General features: G+C 44.0%; 1 protein-coding gene across 1 annotated transcript; it reads right to left on the reverse strand.

Annotated features, from left to right (window-relative positions):
• Nucleotides 1-379: 379 nt before the first annotated feature.
• LOC144936564 (patatin-like phospholipase domain-containing protein 2) lies at nucleotides 380-25,627 on the reverse strand. The gene is made up of 9 exons (XM_078863766.1): nucleotides 25,328-25,627; nucleotides 15,813-16,045; nucleotides 14,603-14,668; nucleotides 10,209-10,418; nucleotides 9,378-9,438; nucleotides 8,584-8,853; nucleotides 7,749-7,881; nucleotides 6,511-6,633; nucleotides 380-4,073 (listed from the first exon to the last, which is right to left on the reverse strand). Exons 1-9 carry the CDS (start codon nucleotides 25,512-25,514, stop codon nucleotides 3,440-3,442), a joined length of 1,917 nt encoding a protein of 638 aa, XP_078719892.1. The 5' UTR covers nucleotides 25,515-25,627; the 3' UTR covers nucleotides 380-3,439.
• Nucleotides 25,628-25,807: the final 180 nt, after the last annotated feature.

The following is a 25,807-nucleotide window of genomic DNA, read 5'->3' on the forward strand; positions in this document are numbered from 1 at the left end:
GGGGGGGGGGACACACCCCAGATGACCAACAATACACGGGTGGTACATCAGGCCGTGGACTGAAAAAAATGAACCATTGTGAATTAAAATGTTACACCTAAACGGTTCATATTCATTCGTCAATCACGATATTTAATGTGAATTTCCATTACATTGTAGACGATGTAAATGGAACCGATTTTAATTTGCATTGCTTTTCACTTTGTTGTAACGTTCTTACCCGCCCCGCCTGGACATCTGTGAAAAAGAGCTTTATAGCTCTTCAGATTCCTATAGTAAAACATTCAGATGCATTACCTTACCGAGACGTTCACCATAACACCCATTCAATCCACCAAAACAAACAGCAGAGTACCAAACAATAAAATCCACAAACGTCTTGTGTTATACATATTTATTAACGACATTTAATATTATAGTGCACGCATTTACGTGTTCATACGTTAAAGTGAAATCGAAACCAAGGAGGTAACTTACTGAAATGAACGTGAAAATACGAGGTTAAACTTAACAGGAACGTCTTTAAACGAGTATGTGAATAGAACAAAATTGAAAACGGGAGGATTACGCCTGGCAAACGATAACAGTGACACGTGCAGTCAGCTCAACCCCACCACCCCAGGGAACTAACTGAAGGTTGAGCAATTGTTGGGCAGCAATCAAATGAGAAATTAAACATTCAACTCCAAAGTGACACTTAACTGGTTTGCTTCGTGGGAAGCTTATTAAATTCCACACAATGCCCTTATTACGCGATATATCATATAATCGTATTCCTTTAATAGAATGGTCATAGTAATTTAATTACAATTATATTTTAAATCTCGACTTAAAAGCTTTCCTGACTGCAGGAATACATATTCTATGGGTCTTTCGGTGTTGTGATCGAAACGGTCAGGATATTTTTTTATAATGTGGCTTTACCGAAAGAACCATAGAATATTATATTTTAACCTTGATTAAATAATGTTTTCCAGCAGGGAAAAGACGTAACTTTACTTTTTATGCACTAAAATAGTTTGCATGGTACATAAGTGTGGCACAATCTCATATATAAACACATTTCCTACAGTGGAACAACTGAATGCCATCGAACATTTGTAGATTGGTCTTAAATTATAAGCCACGATTCAACCAAAACATATGCATGAACAAATGAATGCGACGTGCTTAAAATGAGAATGAAATGTTAAACTGTTAAACATTACACTGAGACACGGTAAAGGTCAAGTTTTCTACATTTCAAATCAATGTATAACATGAACAGTTTTCGGATTTTTTTTGTTGCGTTTTCCGAGGCCAGTGTAATGTTTCTGCAAACAGTTAAATTACTGAGATACGGAACTTTGGACGACTATATTTGACCCACATGTTCCATTGCCCCATGCTAGCTGTGGTAGTGATCAACTTAAACTCTTAAGATATTTTTGAATTGTGTATTATTCTGAGTTGGTACATTGGCACAGTAGCAAATCAGTGGTGGCCTGATCTTCGAATCCAAATACATCTTGTAGTAGCGAAATGGCCATCAAACATACAACTGCACATACATTACATTTCTTTGGCTACAGAGTTTAGCAGCAGAATTATGAAAATGTTTCCATTTATAAGTCGACTTTATGGTACAATTCCAATCTTTTTTTGTCCCAATGATCCATTTGAGAAAACTACATCTGACCACATTGCATGCGCTCATGCACCATTACAAGATTACGCTGCGCTCGCAACATCCCACTGCGCTCGCAACATCCCACAATCGCACGCTCCATTGAGCCGCAATTTAAAACAGCGTGTGCATAAAGGTCCTCCCCCCCCACCAACGCATGTGATCCTCAAACCTATGCTATATTCATGTACCATGCTGTCATTGCTCAAAGTCTGGTAAATGCCATAAAGAGGAAGAGATACAATTGCCCCCAAGTCAGGGCAATAAAATTCACCCTCTAAATAGCACCGATTATCCAACATGGCTCACAGAACTACTTTGCTGTCCCACAGCTCACAGACCACTGAAAATCAACCAATGCATCCCCGGTGAAAATTACTTGCCAAGATCTGTTTGACACTTGTAATTGACAACTTGAGTGCATGCTTGACAGTGTACATCTTCAGATGATTTACCCTCCCTTATAACGATGAAAATTTACTTAATTTACAACACGTTCAATTCAACTTCCAAACACCAAGCTTTGACTTAAGTGAAAACACCTTGCAAGGTTGCCATTATAACTTGCGCTATAACCTGAGTCCTTCCCATAGCAGAACCGACTGTTTATTCTGAAAATTCAAAGGGCTGCTAACCAAGCATGTCTCAACGCCACACGAGACGGTGCTCGTTTTACAATGTAATAAATTGTGCGCAGAAAAAAGCCACCAAATGTGATTATCACGTGCATACCTTTGCATGCCACACACGCAAAACACCCCTTTGGCATAATACATTGTGTGTAAACGCTTGTCTGGGAATTCCATACGTAATTAGCAGCATGATAATGAGTCGAATTATTACACAAACCGAGTATGCACTGCACAGCTGTGCTCAAAGCACATGAGTGCCATCGTGTTTATTTGCATTGATAAACATGTCATAAACGTTCTCCCCATTGACTTGCATTGTTAGGCATGACAAACACAAAACACTGGAGGCCATCCGCAAGGACAAAACTACGACAACTACAGCACTTAATACGCATTAACAGTGATATCATACTTTAAATTAAAATATCTAGGTTGTATAAACATCAGGTTGGATACAAGTTACCAAGTAATTCAACAAAAAAGTTATTGTTCCTCGACGATACGGTCGAGGGACAAGCACATGGCTGCATGGGTGATTCAGGCTCGTAATCTGCACTCGCCCGGCAGTGCTCCATGCCCATAATTTATAGCCCTTGTTCTTTTAAGGGTACACTTCAAAAGGACTGTGTATGATGTATAATTGTTTGCCTACCAGTCAGTGTCTTCCAAACCATAAAATCACAGCCAATAAAGATGAACTAATAATAGGTAGCCTTTCTTAAAACTAAATATTTTTTTCCACATTGAAATTTTAACAATTGTGAATACACTTCACTTATACAGCATAAAGTGTGTTAACTGCAGACACGTACTTTGTTAATGCACATCAGGTTATGCTTATGAGGAAATACTCATTTACTCCACTCGTGGCTCTGCCCCATATCTTATTTTTCCCAAAAAAAATCCAACATCGCATATTCTCCTCCGCACAGCCGACGAGACACAAACTCGCCAACCATCGTCCGTAAAACATAAAAAAAATCCCCACCCCAAAACTTTGTCCAACATTCTAATCATCACGTCAGTTTGCAGTAACGCGTTATCACTTAACGTGCTAACGCGGTCGTGTTAAAGCCCGACACCTATTTTTGAGCATTTGCTTTAATTGACGACTCCTCTCCACCTTGGTCCCAGACATTTTCTAGAAGTTAATTGCACCGTAGTCCATCTCGTCCTCGGAAAATCCATCTATGTCGCTCTCCACCGCCCCTTCCAGGTAAAACTGGCCACGTGCGGTGGCCAATCCGGGGTCCTCCTCTTGCTCAGTCAGGAACGCCAGCGTCCCCACGCTCGCAGACTCGTCCATGGACCGGTGGCGACGGAGCCACTCGCCGTGGCGACCTCCCGCCAAGCGGCCCGGCTGCTTGCCGGCCACCCGCTCCGAGCGTAGTTCAGCCGCCGTCGTCAAGGTGAGCAGCGACGCTGCCGAGGCTGAGCGCGTCACGGCCACAAGGTTGGCCGAGCTGCCGCGCCTACTTTCGCCGCCACAGCAGCAGCTCCCGCAACCGCTGGTGGCGCTATCCTGACGGAAGATCCCGGCGTGGATATTCATGCTGAAGCCGAAATTGGCGCTCTCCTCGTACCAGTGATTGAAGGACGGCTCCGTGGAGAGCCGGCGCAGAGGCATGCGGTGGCCACCGCCGCCGCTAAAGCTGAGGCCATCCCCGCCGGATGCCATCTCCGGTGGATAGATCTCAGACTCGAAGAGCGGCATGTCGTGGTAGAAGGAGTCGGGCAGGGTGAAGCATTTGCGCAGCTCCACGTAACAGCTGAATCTGGAGGCGAAGACACACGGGAGGCACTGTTAGAGCTGGCCAATAACGACGGCCCCAAAAAACACAAGATGCACGTAATCACATACCGAAGAAGTCTGATTTACACCGATTTTTCTCCGAAAACTCCACTCCTCATGTCTTCCTATGGCTCATATTCTTGTTAAACTATTATTTTTGAATGCACAACCCATAAAACAAATAGATCTTATTTTGTAAATATGTACCTAGACCATAATTGCTGCGCTGCTTAAAACTTAGTTAATGAAAAAACTACTTTTAAGTTATGGACAGATGGGGATTATAACAGCCAAGTAAAACCATTGTCATACATTAATACCTCAATATAGTGACATCAGTAAAGCATTCTGGTCATTTGCCTTAAAGGTCACTTCAAAGTAGTATTCTCATGAAGGAAACTAGAAACTCGTGTGGTACAGCAAAGCACACAGGCATAGTAACCACAATATGAAACAATAACTTGCAGCCCTTTGTCAATCTACTGCTTGAAAAAAGCCTCTAGCCACCTTTCAGTCAATGGAGTTGGTTGACCTTACTTCACCACACTGGGTAGTGCAGGTTGCTGAATGGGGGACCTAGGAATGGTTCGGATATTACAAAGTTAGCTGTGGCCGGGCATCAAACTCAAATGGCCTGGTTCAAGGTGCAGTGCGCACTAACCCAATGCACTACTGGCTCCACCCGAGACTCAAACATGTCTACAAACAGGGACTTAAAATGGTTAACCACGCAGTCAGATAATGAATTTTGTATTCATTTGACATTTCAAACTAATAACATCTACAAGGGCTATTTAATTTGTTGGGTTGAGTATTCATTAAATAGGAAGAGAGGGCAAACAGGTGTGTGCACTGCAGAAGAAAGGTAAAGACTGAAGGCTGAGAACATCAATTACGCATTGCGCCAGTGACGTGGAGGGTTCAACAAAGCATCGGATTATAAAACAAAATGTTATCACACGGGGGTATATCTTGTACACCAATCATTAAGCGAGCCTGAAAATGTGAACAGTTATATTATCATCGGGCGGAATGCATGATATAAATTCTCCACCCCTTCTTTCATAAACGAGCACTGTAGAACAAAAGATAGGTCACAGTTGAATGCAGAGATGACAGCACCACCTTTGAGCAAGAGGTATCCTTGAATAATAGGCATGTAACGATTCCGTACCCAGCAATTCGATGGTTTGTCACGGTTCTGAGTCGTAATTTTAATCAAGTTGATACTTTTTTTGTATAATTTCTGGGGGGTATTTTCATTCACGTAAATGTAGTTTGTAACATAATAAATGCATATAATGTTCATAAATCCCAAATAACCAGTTGTCAAATGTATATATGAACACGTATGTATGGTCAGCATCAGAACCGATTTTAAACCAACGAAATGATGGATCGTTACATGCCTATGAGAAAAAAACACAGCAGAAGGGACAAACACAGGAAAGAATGATTTGAGACAATCCACAAATCAAGATTTCAACCACTCGCTCCAAAATCAACTACCACTACGTCTCGTTTTGAGGAGTTTTGGAAACTGGGTCACGTGACCGCTGTGATCCGTTCATAGAAAACATAAAAACAAAAGGACAGAAAATGGAACTCTCTGGAATCATTACCCATACAGGTGTGGGGGCATCTCCCACCACTGCTGCTGCACTGTGCAGCACCGCCATGCGTTCTGTTAGTCTAAGACATCTTTTTGAACGCGGCAGCCCTGAGCAGCTACTGCAACGTTTCTGAAGGGGGTGGGGAAAAGGGGGGGGGGGGGGTCGGAAAAATAACAACAACAAATGTTTTGTCCATCAGCTGCACCATCGGGAGCCGTACCTCTCATCAGCAAAACCACAGCTGCACGGCTCCGCTGTGACCAGAGAGGTTTTTCGTTCGCCATTTGCTTCTCAAGTTCGCTTCAATTACAACTGAATTGTGCTATTAGTGAAGTCTAGACATTGAGCAAAACTATTTTCCATTCTGGAAATCCAGATAGCAGCCAATCTTCAACGTCACCTCGAGCGGACGACCCATCAATTACACGAGCCTACAACTGACAAATGTCTCACGTCCGTCTTGTCATCTCCCATGCTGCGCTCTTTTGCTCTATGGAGGAGCGAGTGGTTATTTTTTTCCATGAGCATGTCAGAGGATTCCTCAGAGTTTGAGGAATTGCGCAGCAATTAGCCTCCAGAGCCACCCAGCCATCACCAACTTCAATTAACTTCTCAAATTACAAGCAGTTGCCAATGCGGCAACACGATAAGCATCACTGTACAGCATCGCATTAAATACACCTCGACACGATATATTAAATACGGTGGCAACGTCAACAGTTCCCTGGTGGCTGGGGGGCTCATCAGGGGGTTTACCCGCTGGAGGTTAGCAAAGCCTTAAAAAGCAAGCGGATTCCCTTTCTTTACCTGGCAGACATGTGATTGCTGAAGTGGTTGGAGGCGCGGGAGAGGATGTACTGCACCAAGCGTTGAGTCTGCTCTCGCATCCAGCGGAAGTCCTCGGGCACATCCGGAAGCCACTCCATCAGCCTGCGTGGGGGGGGGGGCAGCAAAGGTTCAGCGGTCATTCAGCCCAGCTCAGCAGAGGTGGTCGCAGAAGCTGCCCTCACCATTAAGTGATTAGCACGGTTGGCTACGTACGGTGTGAAAGAAGTTCAACATACATACATACACCCAATGCCGCCACCATCCCCCTACCCCGGCTCCAACTCACTGCCAATTCCTCAAGCGCGGTACTCACGTCAGCACAAATTATGTCTTACGTGCGCCAACACCAGTTGACATCTTTCCAAACCCCAACTTCTAAATTGCCGAAGAGATTTTTCTCATCCAACAGTGCTGAAAATTAGCAGCTGGGCTGATGGAAAGGCTGTAGGGTAAAAACACAAGCCCCCTTGTAGCAAAATACGTTTGCAACTCCCAAGCATTGTATTTTCACCCATTGAAAAAGCTTTCATTTCACAAAGCAGGCAATAGTTTCTAATTTCTCAGGGTATCTCGTTTCAAAAGACATGGAGGTGAGAGGGCATTTTGCCTGCAGAGGGCAACACGACAGATGACGTACCATAAATATTTAATTGCTTTACCACATACGCAGGCAATGCAATACCCAGATTTGCGAGTCATCTCTGAGCTGTGGCGGGCAGGCACAGAAAACTTGTGTGTTGGGACCAACACCTGCGCTGACCAGCACAGTGAAGTATGATCAAATAACCTCCACGACCCCACATGGTCATTGGGGTTAATGGATTGACAGAGCCATTAATTATTAACAGCACTTAGCCGAACAGGCTACAAAGAGAATCGCTGTGTTCTTGTGTATGTGCGTGTGCGCGTGTGGTAGTGTAGTGGTTCACTTTGATCCTGGCCACCAGAGTTCAATTCCCACTCACCGCCTACAGTGATGAACATCGGAACTGGTCCTGGGTATCCCCCTAAGTGGACCTTAAGTGAGTACCTGGCTTGGTGTGTAAACATCGGTACTGGGGGGGGGATGTGTGGTTTTGTCCACCCCGCCCAACCAACCACCTCCACCTCTTGTGGTATGCCGGCCCTTATTAGGTGTTCGGAAACAGCACTTACCCCAACAGTCTATAAGGCTACATGAGGGACAATTGTCTTTGTTTGGGTGCTGAGAGGTTCACCTGACAGCGAAAGAGATGGCGGACTCAAGCGGCAGGATGTAGGGCATCATCATGAGGGAGGCGAGGCGCACAGGGAGCAGGTTGGACAGCGAGGCGAGAAGCCCGCCCTTCTCCGCACAGGCTTCCAGCAGGGCTGCACAGACCAGACAAGCAACCGTCATCAACATCTCACTCCTCCAGTGGATTCTACTTCGTACAAGGCACCATATATGGCGAGCATAGGAGCCTTTTCACCGTTCATCATGATCCTCATGACGTGTTATGTTCCAATCAAGCTCTCTGGTTGGGTGGAAAGATGGCATGACGTGTAATAATTGATTCAGATCACTACGTGCGAGGTCAGTCGTGGTTGTCGTATGGAAACACGGATGTCCAGTACAACAATGAACGAACCAGGCAATGGTGGACTATGTGGTCTACGCTTTGAGCTTGTGATGGAAATCACCCTGGAGGCAATTCTTCATTTCCTACCGGTATAGGAAAAAGCCGCACCTGGCAAGCAATGTTCTGATGCGGCTCAACACAGATAAACGTGACCGGGATATTTTGAAACAGGGAGATTATATTTTAGGCCAGTGTTCTTCACACATTTTCAGAAGTAGGCCACACTTTCGCCAATAAGATATCAGTGCAAGTGCCGCCACACATTTGAATCCACTAGGTTTGACAGCACGATGGGGTGTTTTCACATTTGTGTATTGTCGGGGGCCGCACGTCAGGGGCTGCACCATAGGCCACCAGGGGCCGCCAATGGCCCGCGGGCCTTGCAATAAAGAACACTGTTTTAGGCCGACACCCTCGTCATCGTCCTGGTATTTGAGACGCTGGCGCTCACCCTTGTGGATCTTGGGCGGCAGACTCTCCCAGATGCGGTCCTCCAGCACGCGGCACGACTGCGCGTAGCGCTCCACTGCCAAACGGCGCCGCTCCTCCGCCGGGTTCACCTTCACCTCTACGTCCTCCTCCTCATCGTCTTCGTCGTCCTCGTCGTCCTCATCGTCTTCATCATCTTCGTCGTCATCGTCGTCATATTCTTCCCGGAGACCGTCGACCTCGCTGCCCTCTCCAAGGCCAGCAGAGGGATAAGGGGCTTTCATCAGCAGGTCTGGAGGAGACGGGGAAGACAGTATTAACCTCAGAATGAATGTTATTTACGATTGTAACAGTAATCATCCGCACCTCCGATGAGCAAGGTTGGCTACGTACGGTGCAAAAGAAGTTCAACATACATGCATCATGATTATTAAAGCATCAAATTGCTGTTTTAGTGAACATGTACACAAATTATAATATTGTCTTTTGCACCCAGATAATTTAAGCAGTCCAAGCTAGGTTAAGTTAAATGTCCTTTGTTGTTTCAGCAATCAACCAGAACAAACAAAATCAACTCAGGAATTGTTGATCAGTAAAAGGAATTCACTTAACAGTGGGCCTCACGTAAAATGTGTCTTTCAATTATTGCAATCAACCACCCATAAAGAACGGTTAGAAATCCAAAGTGTCGACAAAAACCAAAGCAATTAAAAACACCATGGCAGCTTATGCACTTAAGTATTCAGCCACAGTCATTGGCTTCATGGGGATTTAGCGAATGTCACGCATCCCAAAGATATTGCAAATGTTACTCACGATTGTCTTTCAGGAACTTCAGTGCATCTCTGTAGCCCTCCTTGCACATTTCTATGAGGATCTGCATGATAAGAACACACCAGCAACATAGGTAAGGCTCCATGGGACGACACGGTTCGAATCTAAATTACTTTTACATGTGCTAACACCATGACGCACATTACTCAGGCTACACTGCACAGCATTATCAAGGAACACCATGGACTCTGACATCATGTGAAAGAACAGGCCAATGTGTGCTGAAGCCCATGTTCGAACTTGAAGAGACACCATCCAGAGCTACAATACGAGATTCACTGCTTTTGAAAGGTGGTTTTAAATGACACAGTTAGCCGTGTTGCCTGATACCCGGGGAGCAAATCGCTTTAAGATGCAGTTGCAAATAGTAACGGAAACAATTTAGGAATATCCACGGGTGCACATGGAGTCTGTAATGCTTCCCCCAACATGCGTTTGTCTTCATAAGTATTTAATTCGCAGGGTGGAAGCCAATAGGTAGCAGTCAGGGAAAAAAATATTTACACATATGACACATAGTAAATTTTGCTCTGGTTTGTCCCTAGGTTTTTGGCAAACCCTTTGATCAATGTGGCCTGCTATCAATCAGGTAAGTCCCTACTGGCAACATTAATTTATACTAAACTTGTCAAGAGCAAGAGGGATCCCCTCCTTTACGAGCGGACTGACGAACAGCGCTAATACATAAACGCTTTTGGATTTAATTGAAAGGCGTTAAAAACACATCATCAAGACAGCAATGGCGTTAGCAACGGCGTTAGCAACGATGACGACGGCGGTGACACGAGGCCGGTGTGTTCTGCGGGCCCCCACCTTAGGCTCGGGTGGGAAGAGTGCTCGCGACAGGCGGTACAGGTTGCCCAGGTTGAACTGGATGCTGGTGTTGGTGACGCGCAGCTCATGAAAGCTGGACGAGGGGTCGCGTGGACAGATGTCGCTCTCGCCAGAGAAAGGCGACACGGTGATGGTGTTCTTGAGCTCGTAAGTCGGAAGGTTATCCGAGATGCCTCCGTCCACGTAACGCTGCAGCGTAACAGGCACACGTGCGCGTGATCGATCAGAAACGTCCGCGTGGACCTCGTATTGACAAATTACAGTTCGACTGTACAGAATTTGCAAAACTGTACTGGCAATCGTCGCGCCCTGGTGTACGACTTGAATGTTGTTTTTTATCGAATGCGAATGCTACCACGGTGAGCACGGGTTGGCTACATACGGTGTGACAGAAGTTCAACATACATACCGAAACACCCAGTGTCTGCAACGTTAAGATTTATACACTATAACTTTGTTTTTGCCCACCAAGGTCCTCTGTGGGTCATTTTTGTAAAACAGTTTACTGCTGAATGTTTATTACCCGCATCAACAAATAAAATACACAACAGTGTTGACTTTTCAAAGTCTACAAAAGCTAGGCATAATGGCATTTGATATTCATTTTATTTTTATAATACGATTGAAAGTAGGCATGAGGTCCACGGTGGATAAAACCTTCATAAATTTTACATAATTATGTAGCACGCTAATATTTTGGACAATTACTTTGCTGCAGAGTAGAGGCCACTACCGAATATGTTACTCTACTTATACGGTGTTCTATTACGAGGGAGTGTTAATAATAATGGTGGCGAGGTGTTTTCATGTGTTGATACAGCTGCCCAAAAATGTGTCATGTGGAAGTGAAAATATGAATATTACCGAGCATAATAGCGGTCTAAAATTACAGGAACATTCTGTAATTGCTAAATAATGGGCAGAGGGCAGCGATAGACAATAATAAATAATTGCTCCTTTTTTTAATCAAAACCTAAAACCGCGCAAACAAGCGACACACGGGTAACCCGAGGAGTGCCCGTTTCCACAAAAATGTACAAAACAGGATCACATGCCCTGTGGGGCAAGAGATATCCTGCATGTCGATTTAACGGACTGTCCAGTAATTAGATCAGGACCGCTTTGTAAAAAAAACTTTCCGTGTTGTATTTTACGCAGATCATAAAATAGTTCCGTTTTTGGGAGGAGTATTTTTGGAACGTTAACAATTACCGAGGTATTTTCAATGTTTTTAGATAATGTATGTTGATGTATGTTGAACTTATTTGGCACCGTACGTAGCCAACCGTGTGATAAATGGATGTGTATCGAATGAGTACAAGCTTTTTTTGAAAATTCTTGATTTATTGTTTGATTTGCACATCTCGTTAATGGAGGCAACCTGCCCATAGCAAAGCAATAATCCGATGAGGGCCTAGCTCAGGCTGTCAATGATACGTGCACAACGAAGGAGGTGTATGTATATGTTGAATCGGAGGAGCTGTCAGCCAATGAGAGCAACTTTACTTCTGCCCAGCAACTGCTGATTTTGTCTAGTAGCTGGGGGCTGAGGCGCAACAGACCCCCACCCACACCACCCACCCACCACTCCCTCCATTATTGCCCTGTTTATGTGTACATGGAATTGCCTATACACTAACACCACACCCTGTTTCGATACAATCTGACTTGCTGCTTCCTTAAAATATGGAATTCGGATTACAGACTTGTTTAATTATGTCTTATAAAAAGTGTTCAAATGACTCAATATGCGCTATCCTGCCAGATCAATGGTCGTTAGACTACTGTGGGGGCAGTGCAGCAAGCTCCATTGTTTTATTGTACTCTTTGCTGCCACGTCTATGCTCCCTACATTCACAAACCCCCTCTGACCAGCAAAGTGAAGTATGGTCAGAAACTGCCCACATCCTGCATGGCATGGCCCTCATCCACCAGTGGCTTTAACAAAAGGGGTGCACATGTATACGTACCAGACACCTATCACCCCTAGTCAAGTACCATTGAACAAGGTTTGTATATTTGTATTACAAACAACTGCATAAAACTGAGCAAAAACTTTTAAAGGCGTTCCTTTCTGGAGACTGCCAAGACTATCTCTGCCACCCCAACTGTGTCCCATGGCGCCTGGCAGGTGGGCATCCACAAAGCTAATTAGTGCACTCAGGGCCAGCAGCCTTTGTTATTATAAACCACCGTGGGTGGGTCGAGTGAGCAGGGGGAGGGGGGGACGAATAGGTCGAAGGCAGCTGTTATGCGTGACCTCTGGACTCTTACCACACCCCACACTCAAGAGAGGTTCAAAAAAACAACCCCAGACTGCACGCCGTGTTCTCTCTGGGCCCTAGGTCACGTTAACCCGAAGCCTAACGACTCAAACGGAATCCCGAGCATCCGCTTCACATCCCCTTTTAATTCTCTACATTTCCCCATATTATTTTTTTCCCCAATCAGACGCATCATGCCCATGGCATTAATTTGGGTTTGTTTGGTTCGTTGAATTTGGTAACGTTCAGGGAGCGCTTATACATTCACGAGTGGTTACATGGTGTTCTGGAAATGCTCTAGCTCATACTAGCTATAGGTTTAAGCAGGAGATAGATTTTAATTAGTGCCCTCCTAAGCCTATCAGGAATGTTCAGACTAACAAGGACTAAAGATTTCAGAGCTGTCGTTGAAACGTCCGACTTGCTTCTTATTCAGAGCCGCCCCACGTGCGTTAATGTGTTTAATTCACGGAATTTAGTGGTAAACACGAATATGGCCTCACCGTCAATCGCGTTTGGCATTTCAATGGTAGGGGCCCAACAATAGTGACGGAGTGGCAGCCGTAGAATGGAGCGTGTCCGAGAGGACGGCCACCAACATCAACTCATGTGCTAGGCAGATCCTTAACTTTGCAGAACCGTGAGAGATGGTGGCTGCTATGGGAAAGCCTTCATCCAGCAGTGTATTGATCAAGGCAGATGCTGATAATGACGGTGGTGACACTAATTTTGGCTTCAGTTCACAATTACTATAATTATGAGCTCTCAGCTAAACCAGACAATTAGTCTACATTTGCCGACGAACAACAAACTTAATCACATCCTGTACTTTAATGGCGTGGGACAGCCTCAATAATGAACAAATATTACTACATACTAGCTGCCGTGTGCATTTTGGGCAGCCAGCGTGGGGGCAATTTACACAATTGTGAAGTAAGAACGCGCTAATTTCCACGCGAGTGAACTCCACTATAAATAGGGAACGGCAACCGACGTTGATTTGCAGTGGCAGCCCAACGCCCGAGCCTTCAGTTCACATGAGCTGCACATGGGTGCACACGGTCGGTCGCCACCCCATGACAGAGACAAACCCCCCCCCACCCAGTTCTTCCACCTGCATCACGCAATTCTGCAAGCTCATCAAAAAGAGCCAACAATAAAAGACACTATTAAACCTGATAGACGAGCATGGCGTGCAGCACAATGGCAATAAAGGTTCATAGGTTCTCTGTGCCTCACTCACAAATTATAAAAAGCCCATGGCTTTTTTTTTTATAGCCGGGGCCATGAGGTGCAGTTCTTTATTTTGTAAATGATCACCAAGAGGCATGCCGGGCTTAAATCACCCTTTTCATCCCACCAATGTGGGATGAAAAGGTGCTCTGTAAATATTGAAGCACCGAGGTGCTGTATAAATATAAAAGTTTATTGAGACAGGAATGTTAGATGTTTAAAAGCGTGTGTGCAAAGGTGTACGTCTGTCTGTGTAGGAGGAGCGGTAGCGTAGCGGCCTAGCGAGCTGCGCTACAAACTCGGCGATCCGAGTTCACTTCCCGCTCATGGTCAACACCAGTGACGATAATTTTAACCGGTCCTGGGCCTCCCCTAGGGCGACTCAACCTCAATTGAGTCACTGGTGCGATTTGTAAATATTCCCACTGCGGGAGAAACGAGATATTGGCCACCCACCCCCTCGTGTTCTGTGCCAGCTTTCAAAGGTGCTCGCTAACAGCACTTGCCCCAACAGTCTGTTAAGGCTATAAGGGAGATCTTTGTCCGTGCAAGGTGCTCGCAAACTGTACTTTCCCTAAAGATCCTGTTAAAAGCTATACAGAGGATCTTTATGTTTGTATGTGGTCAACACATGGCGCTACAAACTCCGTGACCCAAATTCAATTCCTGGCCATGGCTATCAACAGCGACTAATGGTGTCTGAACCTGTCCTGGACAATTCAGCCTCAAACGAGTAACTAGTACGGTGTGTAAACCTCAGCATTGGAAAGACAAAGCCAGCCAGGCACGGCAATAGCCACACCATTCTCTCATGCGCAGTGTTGGTCTTAATAGGTGCTCCCAAACAGCACTTTCCTGCCTAATTTCCAAACTTACCACGCCTTGGAAAGTCGGGGGGATTAATCCACAGTAGATGGGTACAAACGCGCTGCAGATGAGAGCCTGCAAAAATGACAAAACCAACAAACTCAATTAGAGATGCCCAAAGCAAGGATTGGTAAAGTCAAATTATGGCGAGCTCATGAAACAAGTTGAACACTAAATGTAAAACACAATCTATTTGTTTATGCTATTGATTAGGGGTAGGGTGTTTATGTAGTGGATGAAAATCTTTTGGAATTCCAGATGACACGTTGGTGGATGGGGCTCATTCGACACCCATTGCGATTTTAAACATTCTTAGGGTCGTGTCGTATGATGGCCGCAGAAAACCGAAATTAAAAACCACTTAATTACATTCAGAAAATTGAAGAAATGTCTGATGACCCCACTGCTCCTAAGACGGAAAAGAGTGGCCACAGATGTAAACAACTAAATAATTCAATTTGAACAAACATAATATCGAACAAAACAGCCACATGGATGAGTCACAATATCCACAACATCGGTCAATATCCAAGCATTGATTATGGCGTAGGTCATAAGTGGTCAGCTAAAAAGTACCCCCATGTGGGATTATTTTCAAGATGCAAACACATACCTGAATAAATCAATTGAGCTTTTAACGAATTCTTGCTAAAAATTCACACCCCCTACTTTGAGTGTTGACATGTTGCATGTCGAATGTAATTTGCTCGCGTGTGCTCTGCAATCGATTATTGAATCAAGTTGATACAATTAATCAAATCTCAAGGGAAGTGAATCGTTAAATGCATAAACAACAATGATAACAGTTAAGGGAAACACCACAGAGCAATGGACAAACACCTACAGGCGTTCATGCGAAATGTCTCACCTGAAGCCTTGTTGGTTGACACTGATTAACCAATGTCACCAACACACACCAGCATAATTAAGCATGATCAAACAACTCCCATGACCGAACGGCAAGAGAAAATCCTTTATCCAGCAGTGAATCTACAAAGGGCTTAAACGGACTATTGTAAACTCTAGATTTCAAGCTTTTGTTGACTGCAAGGATTCATATTCTTAGGTTTTTTTCAGGTAAAGTCACGTAGGTAAAAAATAATAATAAATGAAAATAACTAAATTAAATCACGACGTTTCGGAGGCAACACAAGTCTCCGTCTTCAGGTGGGACCGTCACAGCCAAATTTACTGCATCAAGTGACTATTGTTACTTTACCTGTATGACATCGTCCTTGGAGTGGAACTGTGACACGAGGACGTTCTCTCCGTCGGAGACGCGTGTCAGCGACACGCACAGTCGCCCCGTGGCGCGAATGTGGGCGTCCTCCGGGAGGTTGCGCACCAGCGACTGGCGCAAGCTCTTAACCAGGTTGAAGGACGGGTGCAGCGGGCCCAGTCGCTGCTTGCGCGCCTCCTTGGCGATCTCGATGTAGTCGGCGCAGCACTTGCCTGCAGAACGCGCCAGAGTGTAAGGAGGAAGAGGATGTGCAGGCAAGGGAAAAAAAGTTATGAAAAAAAATAACACGCATTGATTATGCCACACATTCTAATATTCGCTTCTCTTTGAAAGTATTTCCTTTGGAGTACATAAGCGGACATCAGCTGTCTGGTAAAAAGTGTTTTCATATTGGAGTCATTTTTGCTCAGGATTGTTCCTCCAAAGTTTTTGCCAATCATACTCTTAGTTTTTTCGGTAAAGTCACGTAGGTAAAAAATGAAATAAAAATTAATAAAAATAAAATAATAAAAATCACGACGTTTCGGAGGCAACACAAGTCTCCGTCATCAGGTGGGACCGTCACAGCTAAATTTGCTGTATCAAGTTATTTTATTTTTATAAATTTTAATTTCATTTTTTACCTTCGTGACTTTACCGAAAAAACTAAGAGTATGAATCCTTGCAGTCACGAAAGCTTCAAATCTAGAATTTTTGCCAATCGTTTGATTCATTTGGTCAGTTTTCAAAAGGCTAAGTCCCTAAAAAGAAATGCTAGATTTTGACTCGTATTGAATCATTTCTAGGAGCGTTGTGCTCTCTGTTACAAACGAAAAAGATGGATAGAGCTAATTCATAAACGCTTTCAATAATCTTTGGAAAGCAATACACAAATAATCAAGCGCAAATCTAATACAAAACCATTGAAGTAAAACACATAATTTACCCTCCTCCCACACAGGTGCATGTGCATAATGTTAAGAGTTAATCAAGGTGGCCAGAGGACTGAGCAAATTCCAGTGAAATCCTGAATTTGATTAGGGGCAACCACCCACCCAAAACCAAGTTCTTAAGTCGAATTCATTAAGTAAAAAAACACTACGTGGCGACAATTTTTAACTCTGTTGCGAATAAGGATGCGTGCATTACAACCAATGCAAGACATGACGGGAGGACTGAATGTACGCGAAAGGACAGATAGTGTCTGCTTATTTAGTTTGTTGCTTATATTCTCCACTCAAATATTTGTTATTAGTTGATATCACTGTATAATATTTGCAACAAACTAGGATCAACATCTTAAAATGAAAGCCCTTGCATGTAACATCTGGCAGTTTACCAGAATTTGGTTCAAGCAAGCCTGCCAAACCCAGTCCAGATTTTGCTTTTTTTTACCAATTCTGCTCATTACGCACTCCTAGAAAGCCTTGAGAGTGACGTGCAAATAGCACTTTTCGTTGCTTTAAGTGGAGAGACAGATACATGAAGGAGAACTATTGTCTGCTTAGTGATTATGATACTATGGTCACATTTCTGCCTTGTGCTGTCTAGAAATCACATTTCGCATGTATTATTACGGCATTAACTTTTCCATCTGATGTTTCATATCATTTACAATACTTGCCCACACCCTGGACAGACTACAAGGAAACACACGTACACAACAACAGCATGGTAATGGCAAGCCCAAGAACCTTTAGACAGCAATAAGGTTAGTTGATCTATTGGCTAAATTGTGAGTTATGCAATGCCTGAGGATAGGGCTCAGCAGTGGTGAGATAACTACCTCGCCTGGTAAACAGGTTGGTTGTTGGTTCAATCTCGACGCCTGTATATATGAAGTTTGCATGTTCTTCCCGTGGCCGCGTGTATTTTTCTCCGGGTCGTCTGGTTTTTCCCTCCACATTTGGAAACAAGTTTAGCATATTTGGCAGCTATAAATTTCCACATGAGCCACTTCGTTGAGCTATCAATTAAAGCCAGGTCGTTTCTGAAAAAGCTGTATCGCTCAATGGGACTTACATGGTAAAATAACAACATTGTTATAGTTCGTGGTTTAAGCATGACAAATGAGAGACGGACAATTATGTGCATGACCACTAACAGCTCCTTAGAGCTGACATGAATACATTAAATACTTTACCATTCACGTTGCCAGTGGCAGGTTTAGCACATAGGGAATATGTTCCATTGAACCCGTATTTGGACACGTAACTGCAAGATGGCAATGCCAACCACTAGGGTAAAAGTTAAGCTGGGAGCAGCCAACACCAAACCATAGCTGCTACATCGCAACTTCATCGTGCTACTCCAGAGTTAGACACACAATTTCGGTATTGAATATTAAACGGTCATATTATAAAACAGCTGCAACAGGTTTGATGTGCTCAAAGTTATCATTACCATGCTAGTTTATTGTTTCACTGCGATAATAATTTGACATAATGGGCCATATAACGAGCGACAGCATACATTGCGAATTCAAGCGAAGTGCAGAGTTTTTATTATGTAAGTATATATCAATGTACGACACTGTCAAGGAAAGTTGTTTCCAACGGTGTGCTGGGGACACAGCTTTAAATTCTTATTGTCACGTGTATATATTTTTTTTCACCACAAAACTAATTGATGCCACGTTTAATGACGGGCCAATGGTCCAACAGTAATACAATAAAAACAAAAGGCCCTTATTTTCATCTCTCATTAAAACTGGATAACGCAAAGCTGAAGAATAGACCATTGGCTCATTAAAATGGCAACACGTCCCCAAATGGCGACTCAACGTAGTTTAAGCCGGTATTCTCTCGGCACATTCCCAACATGTCATGCCAAAAGCGGTTTCTGCATTAGCTGTGAATGCAGAATAGCCGAGGGGTACGACCTTTGTACATACATAAAACTACACCAAACCAACACATCATGGCAGATTATACGGCAATGGAATATTGCTATTAGACTAAAGATTTTACAACTAAGTGTTGTGCAATGGTTTGAACTTGCGCAGGTATTTTCGTAATAAAAGCAATACAGCAAATCAAAGAGTTGTATTAAATCTGCAGGCAAACATTGACACAAATACAAGCCAACCACCAGATGTTGCTTGAAAAGTGCCGAGTGAGAAAGTCAATAGTGTAATACACTGCAATCAGGTGTTGTGAACAAGGTCTCACGAACATCACCTTCTTTGTCCAAAGTCAAATATGGGGGGGGGGGAGCAAGAAATGAAAAAAGCCTAGCGCACTGCATAAAGAGAAAAGTACGGTCGTGCCACATGGACCTAAATGGAGGCAGGTCAGAAACGGAAAAGCTGAGTGTGTTTTTCACTTCTTTACCCAGTCACATAACTATTGTTTGGAGATATAATCCTTGACATTGCCAGTTGTTTTTAAGAAATGTACCTTCAAGTCTTTGTTCCGGTCACCCTTGTCTCTGTTTACCCACCACCCGCTTAACCAGCTGCTGTGACGATGTGCATTCAAGCCAAAAAAAATCATAGCCAGCATAATCTTCAACCTTCCTAGATTTCAAACTTTTCACAGGGCTTTGTGTGGGCCATGTGTGTGGTTATACGCCAAATCCTCTGAATGCGGTCAACATTTTTGTTCTCTGAGTGATGAAATAATGTTCTTTCATTAAGTTCCCCCTTTTTTATTACACAACATTTGAACCTTATTTTCTCAAACGCTAGGGCACTAATAATACAATTTTTACCGTAGAATTCGCAAAATTGTTTAAATATTAATTATGACATCATGTTTTATTGTAATGGTAAATGCATCTATTTTTCCAATTATAAACTTCAGCCTATGATAACATACCATCCAAAATGCAGCCTATCAGATGTCAGAAGCTAGGTAGGGAGTCGAGCCTGGCTAATGCTTGAATGGGTAACCACCATGCACAAACAGATTGTCATAGGGCTGCATAACTACATGGTTGGTAATAAGCGGCAGTGCAGCAAAACCATTGTTGTGCTGTAAATCTATGCTTCACGTCATCACCTAGAGTGATGATTAGAGTGATGAAAAATAGCCAAATAACTCTCGTGATGCCTACGGCATGGGGGAGCCTTCATCCAGCAGTGTTTTGACCAAAGTACTGCACACATTGACTTTCATGGTAAGTTGACTTACCTTTGGCCCAGAAAAACCTCGAGAAAGGCCACGCTGTACAAAGCTGCAGGGAATGTTAGCCCTGGCTTGGGCCACCCTTAAGCATGCGAGCCGGTGTGACCGAGTGTGTCAACAAGTGCTATGTCCTCACATAACCGTGACCTCACCACTGACCCCGGGTGCTTATGTAACTCCCATCGTTTCCATTGGTTACTCTTTTAAGGAAAACAGACCCACCCTGCGGCACTGATGGAGAGAACATTGGTGCTACATGCGGCACTGATAACACGCCATCACCTAGAGCAGGGGTCGGCAACCAAAATAACAAGAAGAGCCATTTCTTTCCAATTCGGTACAAAATTCAGAATTTCAAGAGCCGCAATGCATCTGAGTACATACTGTACATACGTACATATCGTCAAGAAGCAGCCCGTAAAGAGCCGCATGCGGCTCCGGAGCCGTAGGTTGCCGACCCCTGACCTAGAGTGATGATTAGAGTGATGAAAAATAGCCAAATAACTCTCGTGATGCCTACGGCATGGGGGAGCCTTCATCCAGCAGTGTTTTGACCAAAGTACTGCACACATTGACTTTCATGGTAAGTTGACTTACCTTTGGCCCAGAAAAAACCCGAGAAAGGCCACGCTGTACAAAGCTGCAGGGAATGTTAGCCCTGGCTTGGGCCCCCCTTAAGCATGCCAGCCGGTCTGACTGTGTGTGTCAACAAGTGCTATGTCCTCACATAACCGTGACCTCACCACTGACCCCGGGTGCTTATGTAACTCCCATCGTTTCCATTGGCTACTCTTTTAAGGAAAACAGACCCACCCTGCGGCACTGATGGAGAGAACATTGGTGCTACATGCGGCACTGATAACAATCTTCCCTCCATCAACGATGATAAATGTATGAGCGATATAACAGCGTACTTTCAGCTTGGGTGTATTTGGCCTGAGAGAAAAAACATCTGCTGTGTAAATAAGTAATAAGAACACTCCCTACATTTCACGGTTAACACGGACTTATAACAGAAGAAAAATCTATAGTTCACTAACATTTTGGGCAATGATCATTCTTCAGAGTAAATAACCTGACATGTAAGGCTACGATTTATATTAAATTACAAAGCGGTGTTAATGACGAATATGGAGTTGTTTTTTGAACGTGTGTACATCAATTTTAACAGAGTCCCTTAATATGTTACATGCTGTATGGACTAATTTCTAGTCATTTAAATAGTGACAATTGAAAGAAAAGACGATGCAACAGGAAATAACGAGAGCAGAGACTGAGGCCTATGAGAAAGAGGTGATTCGCAGTAATCTACCAGGATATGATGAACTGTGGAATCGATGTTGGAGATGGCCCAGGAGAGGAGTGGTGATCAAGGGTCACAGGAAGGCACACGACGTGCAACAAATGTAGTGTTCCTAAAGCCAAAAAAAATCTGCTTTCTAGGCAGCTCTGCCACTCGACTGCATGCTCTCATGTGACTTGATAAACCATTTGAAACAATACGCATGCCCAGTTGGCCAGCCTGTGTTATTGTTGGCACTCTAACGTTAATTTCCTGTGTTGTGTTATTCACTCGGTTAATATTAACAATCTTAACAACATGTTCGTCCCTTTAAACATCACACAGCTTTTCGTATATGGCCATGTCAGATGGCGGCAGCTTGGACATCTCTTCATCCAACATTAGAAAAACCATGGATGTTGGTAATTATTGTTTATTTAGAGGTCCCGTGTGTTGAAGTTGAATGTATTTTTACAGGGCAACTCCATTCTGCGAGAGAACTCACAACAAGGTGGGGGGCTCCTATTTTTTTGCTTCGTGGAAAGTTAAATATTTACCGAATTACATCAGTGTCCTCACAAAGTAATAGCCTCAAAACCTCAGTGACATCAATATATGCGTGTTCGGTTACACACCAACATATTATGGTAGAGGCCAAGGTATAAGCGTTATCAGTTGAACTATGGACATTGCAAGCTAACTCCTCCTCCCACCCACCCACCCATTGAACCATAACCTCCTCGCTTTACCTATGCACTTAGCTGGCCAAGATTGGAGAGGGGGGGTATCAGCTGCAATCAGTATGAGATAAGCTACTGACCGCTGTTGTCCTGTTCCTGAAGAACAGGAGCAAAGCTTAGACTTGAGGTTAATGACGCAACCAAAATAAAACACCTTATGTTGTATTCAAGCACAACTCCATTCAATGTCTCCACCAAACTAAAATGTGTGTAGTCCATTGCTCTATTGGGCCGACAAACCAGCACACATTCTGCTGCAGTTGTTTTTTAAGCAATTAACCATGCACCGGTTTCAGCCTTCTGGGTCTCATCAGGATACATTCCTAGGTATTGTGTTTTGGGCTGTCCAACGTTCAATCATCATCAATGAGAAAGAATATTTTAAATGTATTGACAGGCAACTATAATATGGCACTCAAGTGATACCGCCGCGAGATTACTGCGGTAGGTTTTGATAATTTCTTGGCAAAGTAACGTCACTGTGACGCCATTATAACATGCCAACGTTAAACGTTTATTTTCTCATTAACGAAGCTTCGAACTTGAGTTGGACGTCAGGACAAAGCCTAGGTGCAGTTGAAAAGTGATATTTGCTTAATGGGTTTTCTTATTCCAAGTCAAAATTGTGCAGCCAGTTCGTCTTAAGATGCAGTGAACGCTATACTGTACAAATCCAAATTGCTTTGTATAGTACTGTACAGTCCTTTTCATACGATCTTTCGTGAGACAATTAGGCATGCTACATGTTCATCATTTTACTATACTATGGCGCAAATACTAACTTATACATTCAGATCATAATGTCCTATAATGCCAAAACAAATTTACCAAGGGCTGAACAAAATTGCTAAGTCACGGAAGAGACATTTCACAATAATTGATAAACTCATCCAAAACCTTTACAGCAGGCTTTAAATAAACCATCAAGTAGACTCAAACATAACGGGTTTCAAAATCTCACAATTCTCGGTAATGTCCTCAGTTGCAGGCTTTGGCTTAAATTCAACAATTGGACAGGACAATTAATGCCCTATTTTCCAGCTTTAGCACTTCCAAGCTACCATATATGCGAAGGGCAAAAATAGGTTAATTAAATATTGACTTAAAGCTTTTGTGACTGCAGGAATTCATATTCTTTGGGTCTTTCGGTAAAGTCACGTAGATAGGTTCAAAGAAAATAGCAAAAAACGACGTTAAAATCGCATCAGGAAAAAAACATTTTTCCTGATGACGACAGCTTGTGTTGCGATCGAAACGTCGTAGTTTTTTTGCTATTTTCTTTGAACCTATGTGACTTTACCGAAAGACACAACGAATAGGTGAATTAAACCTCCTAAGCCCTCCGTAAAGGGAGTCGTGTGAATTAGGCTCCGAGATAAAGGAACAATTTAAAACAATGTTAAACAATTATGCAATGTACTGCTGCATCAAGGCACTGGTCAATGCGAGTTTGTGAAATGGAGGGTCCCAGTAACGATCCAAATATGTCAATCGCCACTGATTTAACCATGGCCAGGAACCAATTTCGGGGTCACCACGTTCAGAACAGTGAGCCAACTATTGCGTCACCACATTCCGCCCAGATAAAGATGAATGGAAACTGGCAGAGAGATATGTCCGTTCCGCCTTAGTTATATATATTTTTATCTACGGTTGACATGAATGGCGTATTACCTTACATTTCTGTACTAAAATAACCCTCGCGATTCCACGGGGCGTGGGGAGACCCTCATCCAGCAGCGGATTGACGAATGGAGATGTACAAGTAGATGTGTTACCGGTATTCTCCACATTATAGGACCCATTTTACTCCATATTTAAAAACAATTTTAGGATTCGCCTTATAAGCCGATGGGGTTGTGAAGACCAGATGTTTGCAACGTTACTGACATCGGGCACACGTTTGGGCTACGTCTTATAATCCGGGAAATGCATGAGGACCCGAGCTTTCTATTTATTGCCAGCCACGTGTCAAAAATATTAGAATCCAGGGTTAAAATTAGCCAACCCTATTCTTAGGTTTTTTCGGTAAAGTCACGTAGGTAAAACATCAAAATTAATGAAAATAAGATAAAAACAAAAATCACGACGTTTCGGAGGCAACACAAGTCTCCGTCATCAGGTGGGACGGTCACAGCCGAATTAGCTGCATCAAGTGATGCATCAAGTGATGCAGCTAATTCGGCTGTGACCGTCCCACCTGATGACGGAGACTTGTGTTGCCTCCGAAACGTCGTGATTTTTGTTTTTATTTTATTTTCATTAATTTTGATGTTTTACCTACGTGACTTTACCGAAAAAACCTAAGAATATGATGCCTTGCAGTCACGAAAGCTTCAAATCTAGAATTAGCCAACCCTGTTCGAAAACCATACAGCGCACAAGCGACGTCACACTCGTCGCTCCATGCGATTGGTCCACGCGCATCACGTGCAGCGACGCCAACCAATCGGTGCGCACCGAAAAGAGCGCGCCGACTTATCCGTAATAAGAAATACAAAATTAATCGCAACCATTTTGTTTACAATAAATAATTAGTCACAGACAGGAACTTTTAACAAGGAAACAAAACAATAATAACAATAATAGACGTATCTGGGAACGGCCCGAAACGTCGCCGACGCATGCATTATTTTAGGGTAGCGGTATTCACGAATTAGTTGGGTTTTTAATTGGACTGTCATTTATAATCCAAAGGAAGGGCCATCACAGAGCTTGAAGCCTGGTAACGGGACTGTTCTGGGGAACTCAAGGGATTGGAGACAGCGTGGTGGGGGAGAGGGAGATGCAAATATATGCAAAGGAGACCAGTTAAGTATGAAAACATATATAGGTTTTACCCTTTCTGGTAATAAAAACAGGTGTTAAAATGTTCAAACACCAAATAGAAACCTTTTTGCAAGGACTCAAGTCCGCATTAACCACACGTACTTGTGCTGAACATACAAACAAACATGCTGATAATTTGATGCATTGTCTTTGAAACTGACAGGTCTACACGAGAAACAGCCTCCTGTAGGGCCGGTTCTCAAGTATGGGAAGAGTTTGTAATACGGGGAAGACTGTGTAATCTGAAGACAGGAGAGCCGACTACCTTCCCAACTAAGCAAGCAGATAAACACCGGCAGAAATGTAGGAGAGGAGACCATCATTGTCTTCTAAGAATCAATTCGCCAGTCGCCCCACGGGAGCCAACACCGACAATTCCGAGACCGATGACACTCAAGTTGACCCAGTCTGGCGAAGACAAATTCTCCTCGGGGAGGACCGGCGGTGTACAGGGGATGGCGAAGGGGTTAGAGCGAGACCAGCGAGCGGTGCTGGGGTGGGTGGCGGTGTGTGTTGGAGGAAGGCTCCCTTCCTTACCCAGGCAGACACCGCACACGATGGAGGCGGCGGCGAGCGCCCCAGCAGAGGAGCCGTAGACGGCGGTGGCGTCGCTGATGAGGGCCGGCGCGTTCTCGGTGAGGCAACTCGCTACACCCATGTGGTAGATCCCCAGGAAGCCGCAGCCGGCGAACGACAGGTTCCAGCTAGAGTCTAGCGGGAACATGGTGCTATAGATTTGACGGTATGCGTGACGTTAGAATGGCAAGTGTGCGATTGTTTAAAGCGCTACAAAGGTCGAACGAACAGCGACGCTTCTTCTTCCACTCTTCTCTGAGTTCCAACCAAGCGCGGTTTGGCCTTAAAGAGATCCGTAACCGCGCGCTGATTGGTCGGCGGGTCGGGGAGGAGCGCTCCCATTGGCTGGACGCGGGGGGCAGCCCCACTTCCACCCCGCCCCGCGTGTTTACTCGAAAGAGGGTCACGCCCACTCCGCCACTCGGCGTTTTAATAATAAAC

Source organism: Lampetra fluviatilis, chromosome 16 (assembly GCF_964198595.1).
Source record: "Lampetra fluviatilis chromosome 16, kcLamFluv1.1, whole genome shotgun sequence".
Lineage (NCBI taxonomy): Eukaryota > Metazoa > Chordata > Hyperoartia > Petromyzontiformes > Petromyzontidae > Lampetra > Lampetra fluviatilis.

Bases quoted from the DNA above. Each gene is read 5' to 3' on its own strand.
- LOC144936564 (XM_078863766.1), bottom strand. From the start codon at position 25,514: ATGTTCCCGCTAGACTCTAGCTGGAACCTGTCGTTCGCCGGCTGCGGC. The intron at 16,046-25,327 runs GTAAGGAAGGGA...CGCGTTCTGCAG, and splicing joins CGTGTGCGGTGTCTGCCTGG to GCAAGTGCTGCGCCGACTAC. The intron at 9,439-10,208 runs GTGGGGGCCCGC...CTTATCATGCAG, and splicing joins TCTTCCCACCCGAGCCTAAG to ATCCTCATAGAAATGTGCAA.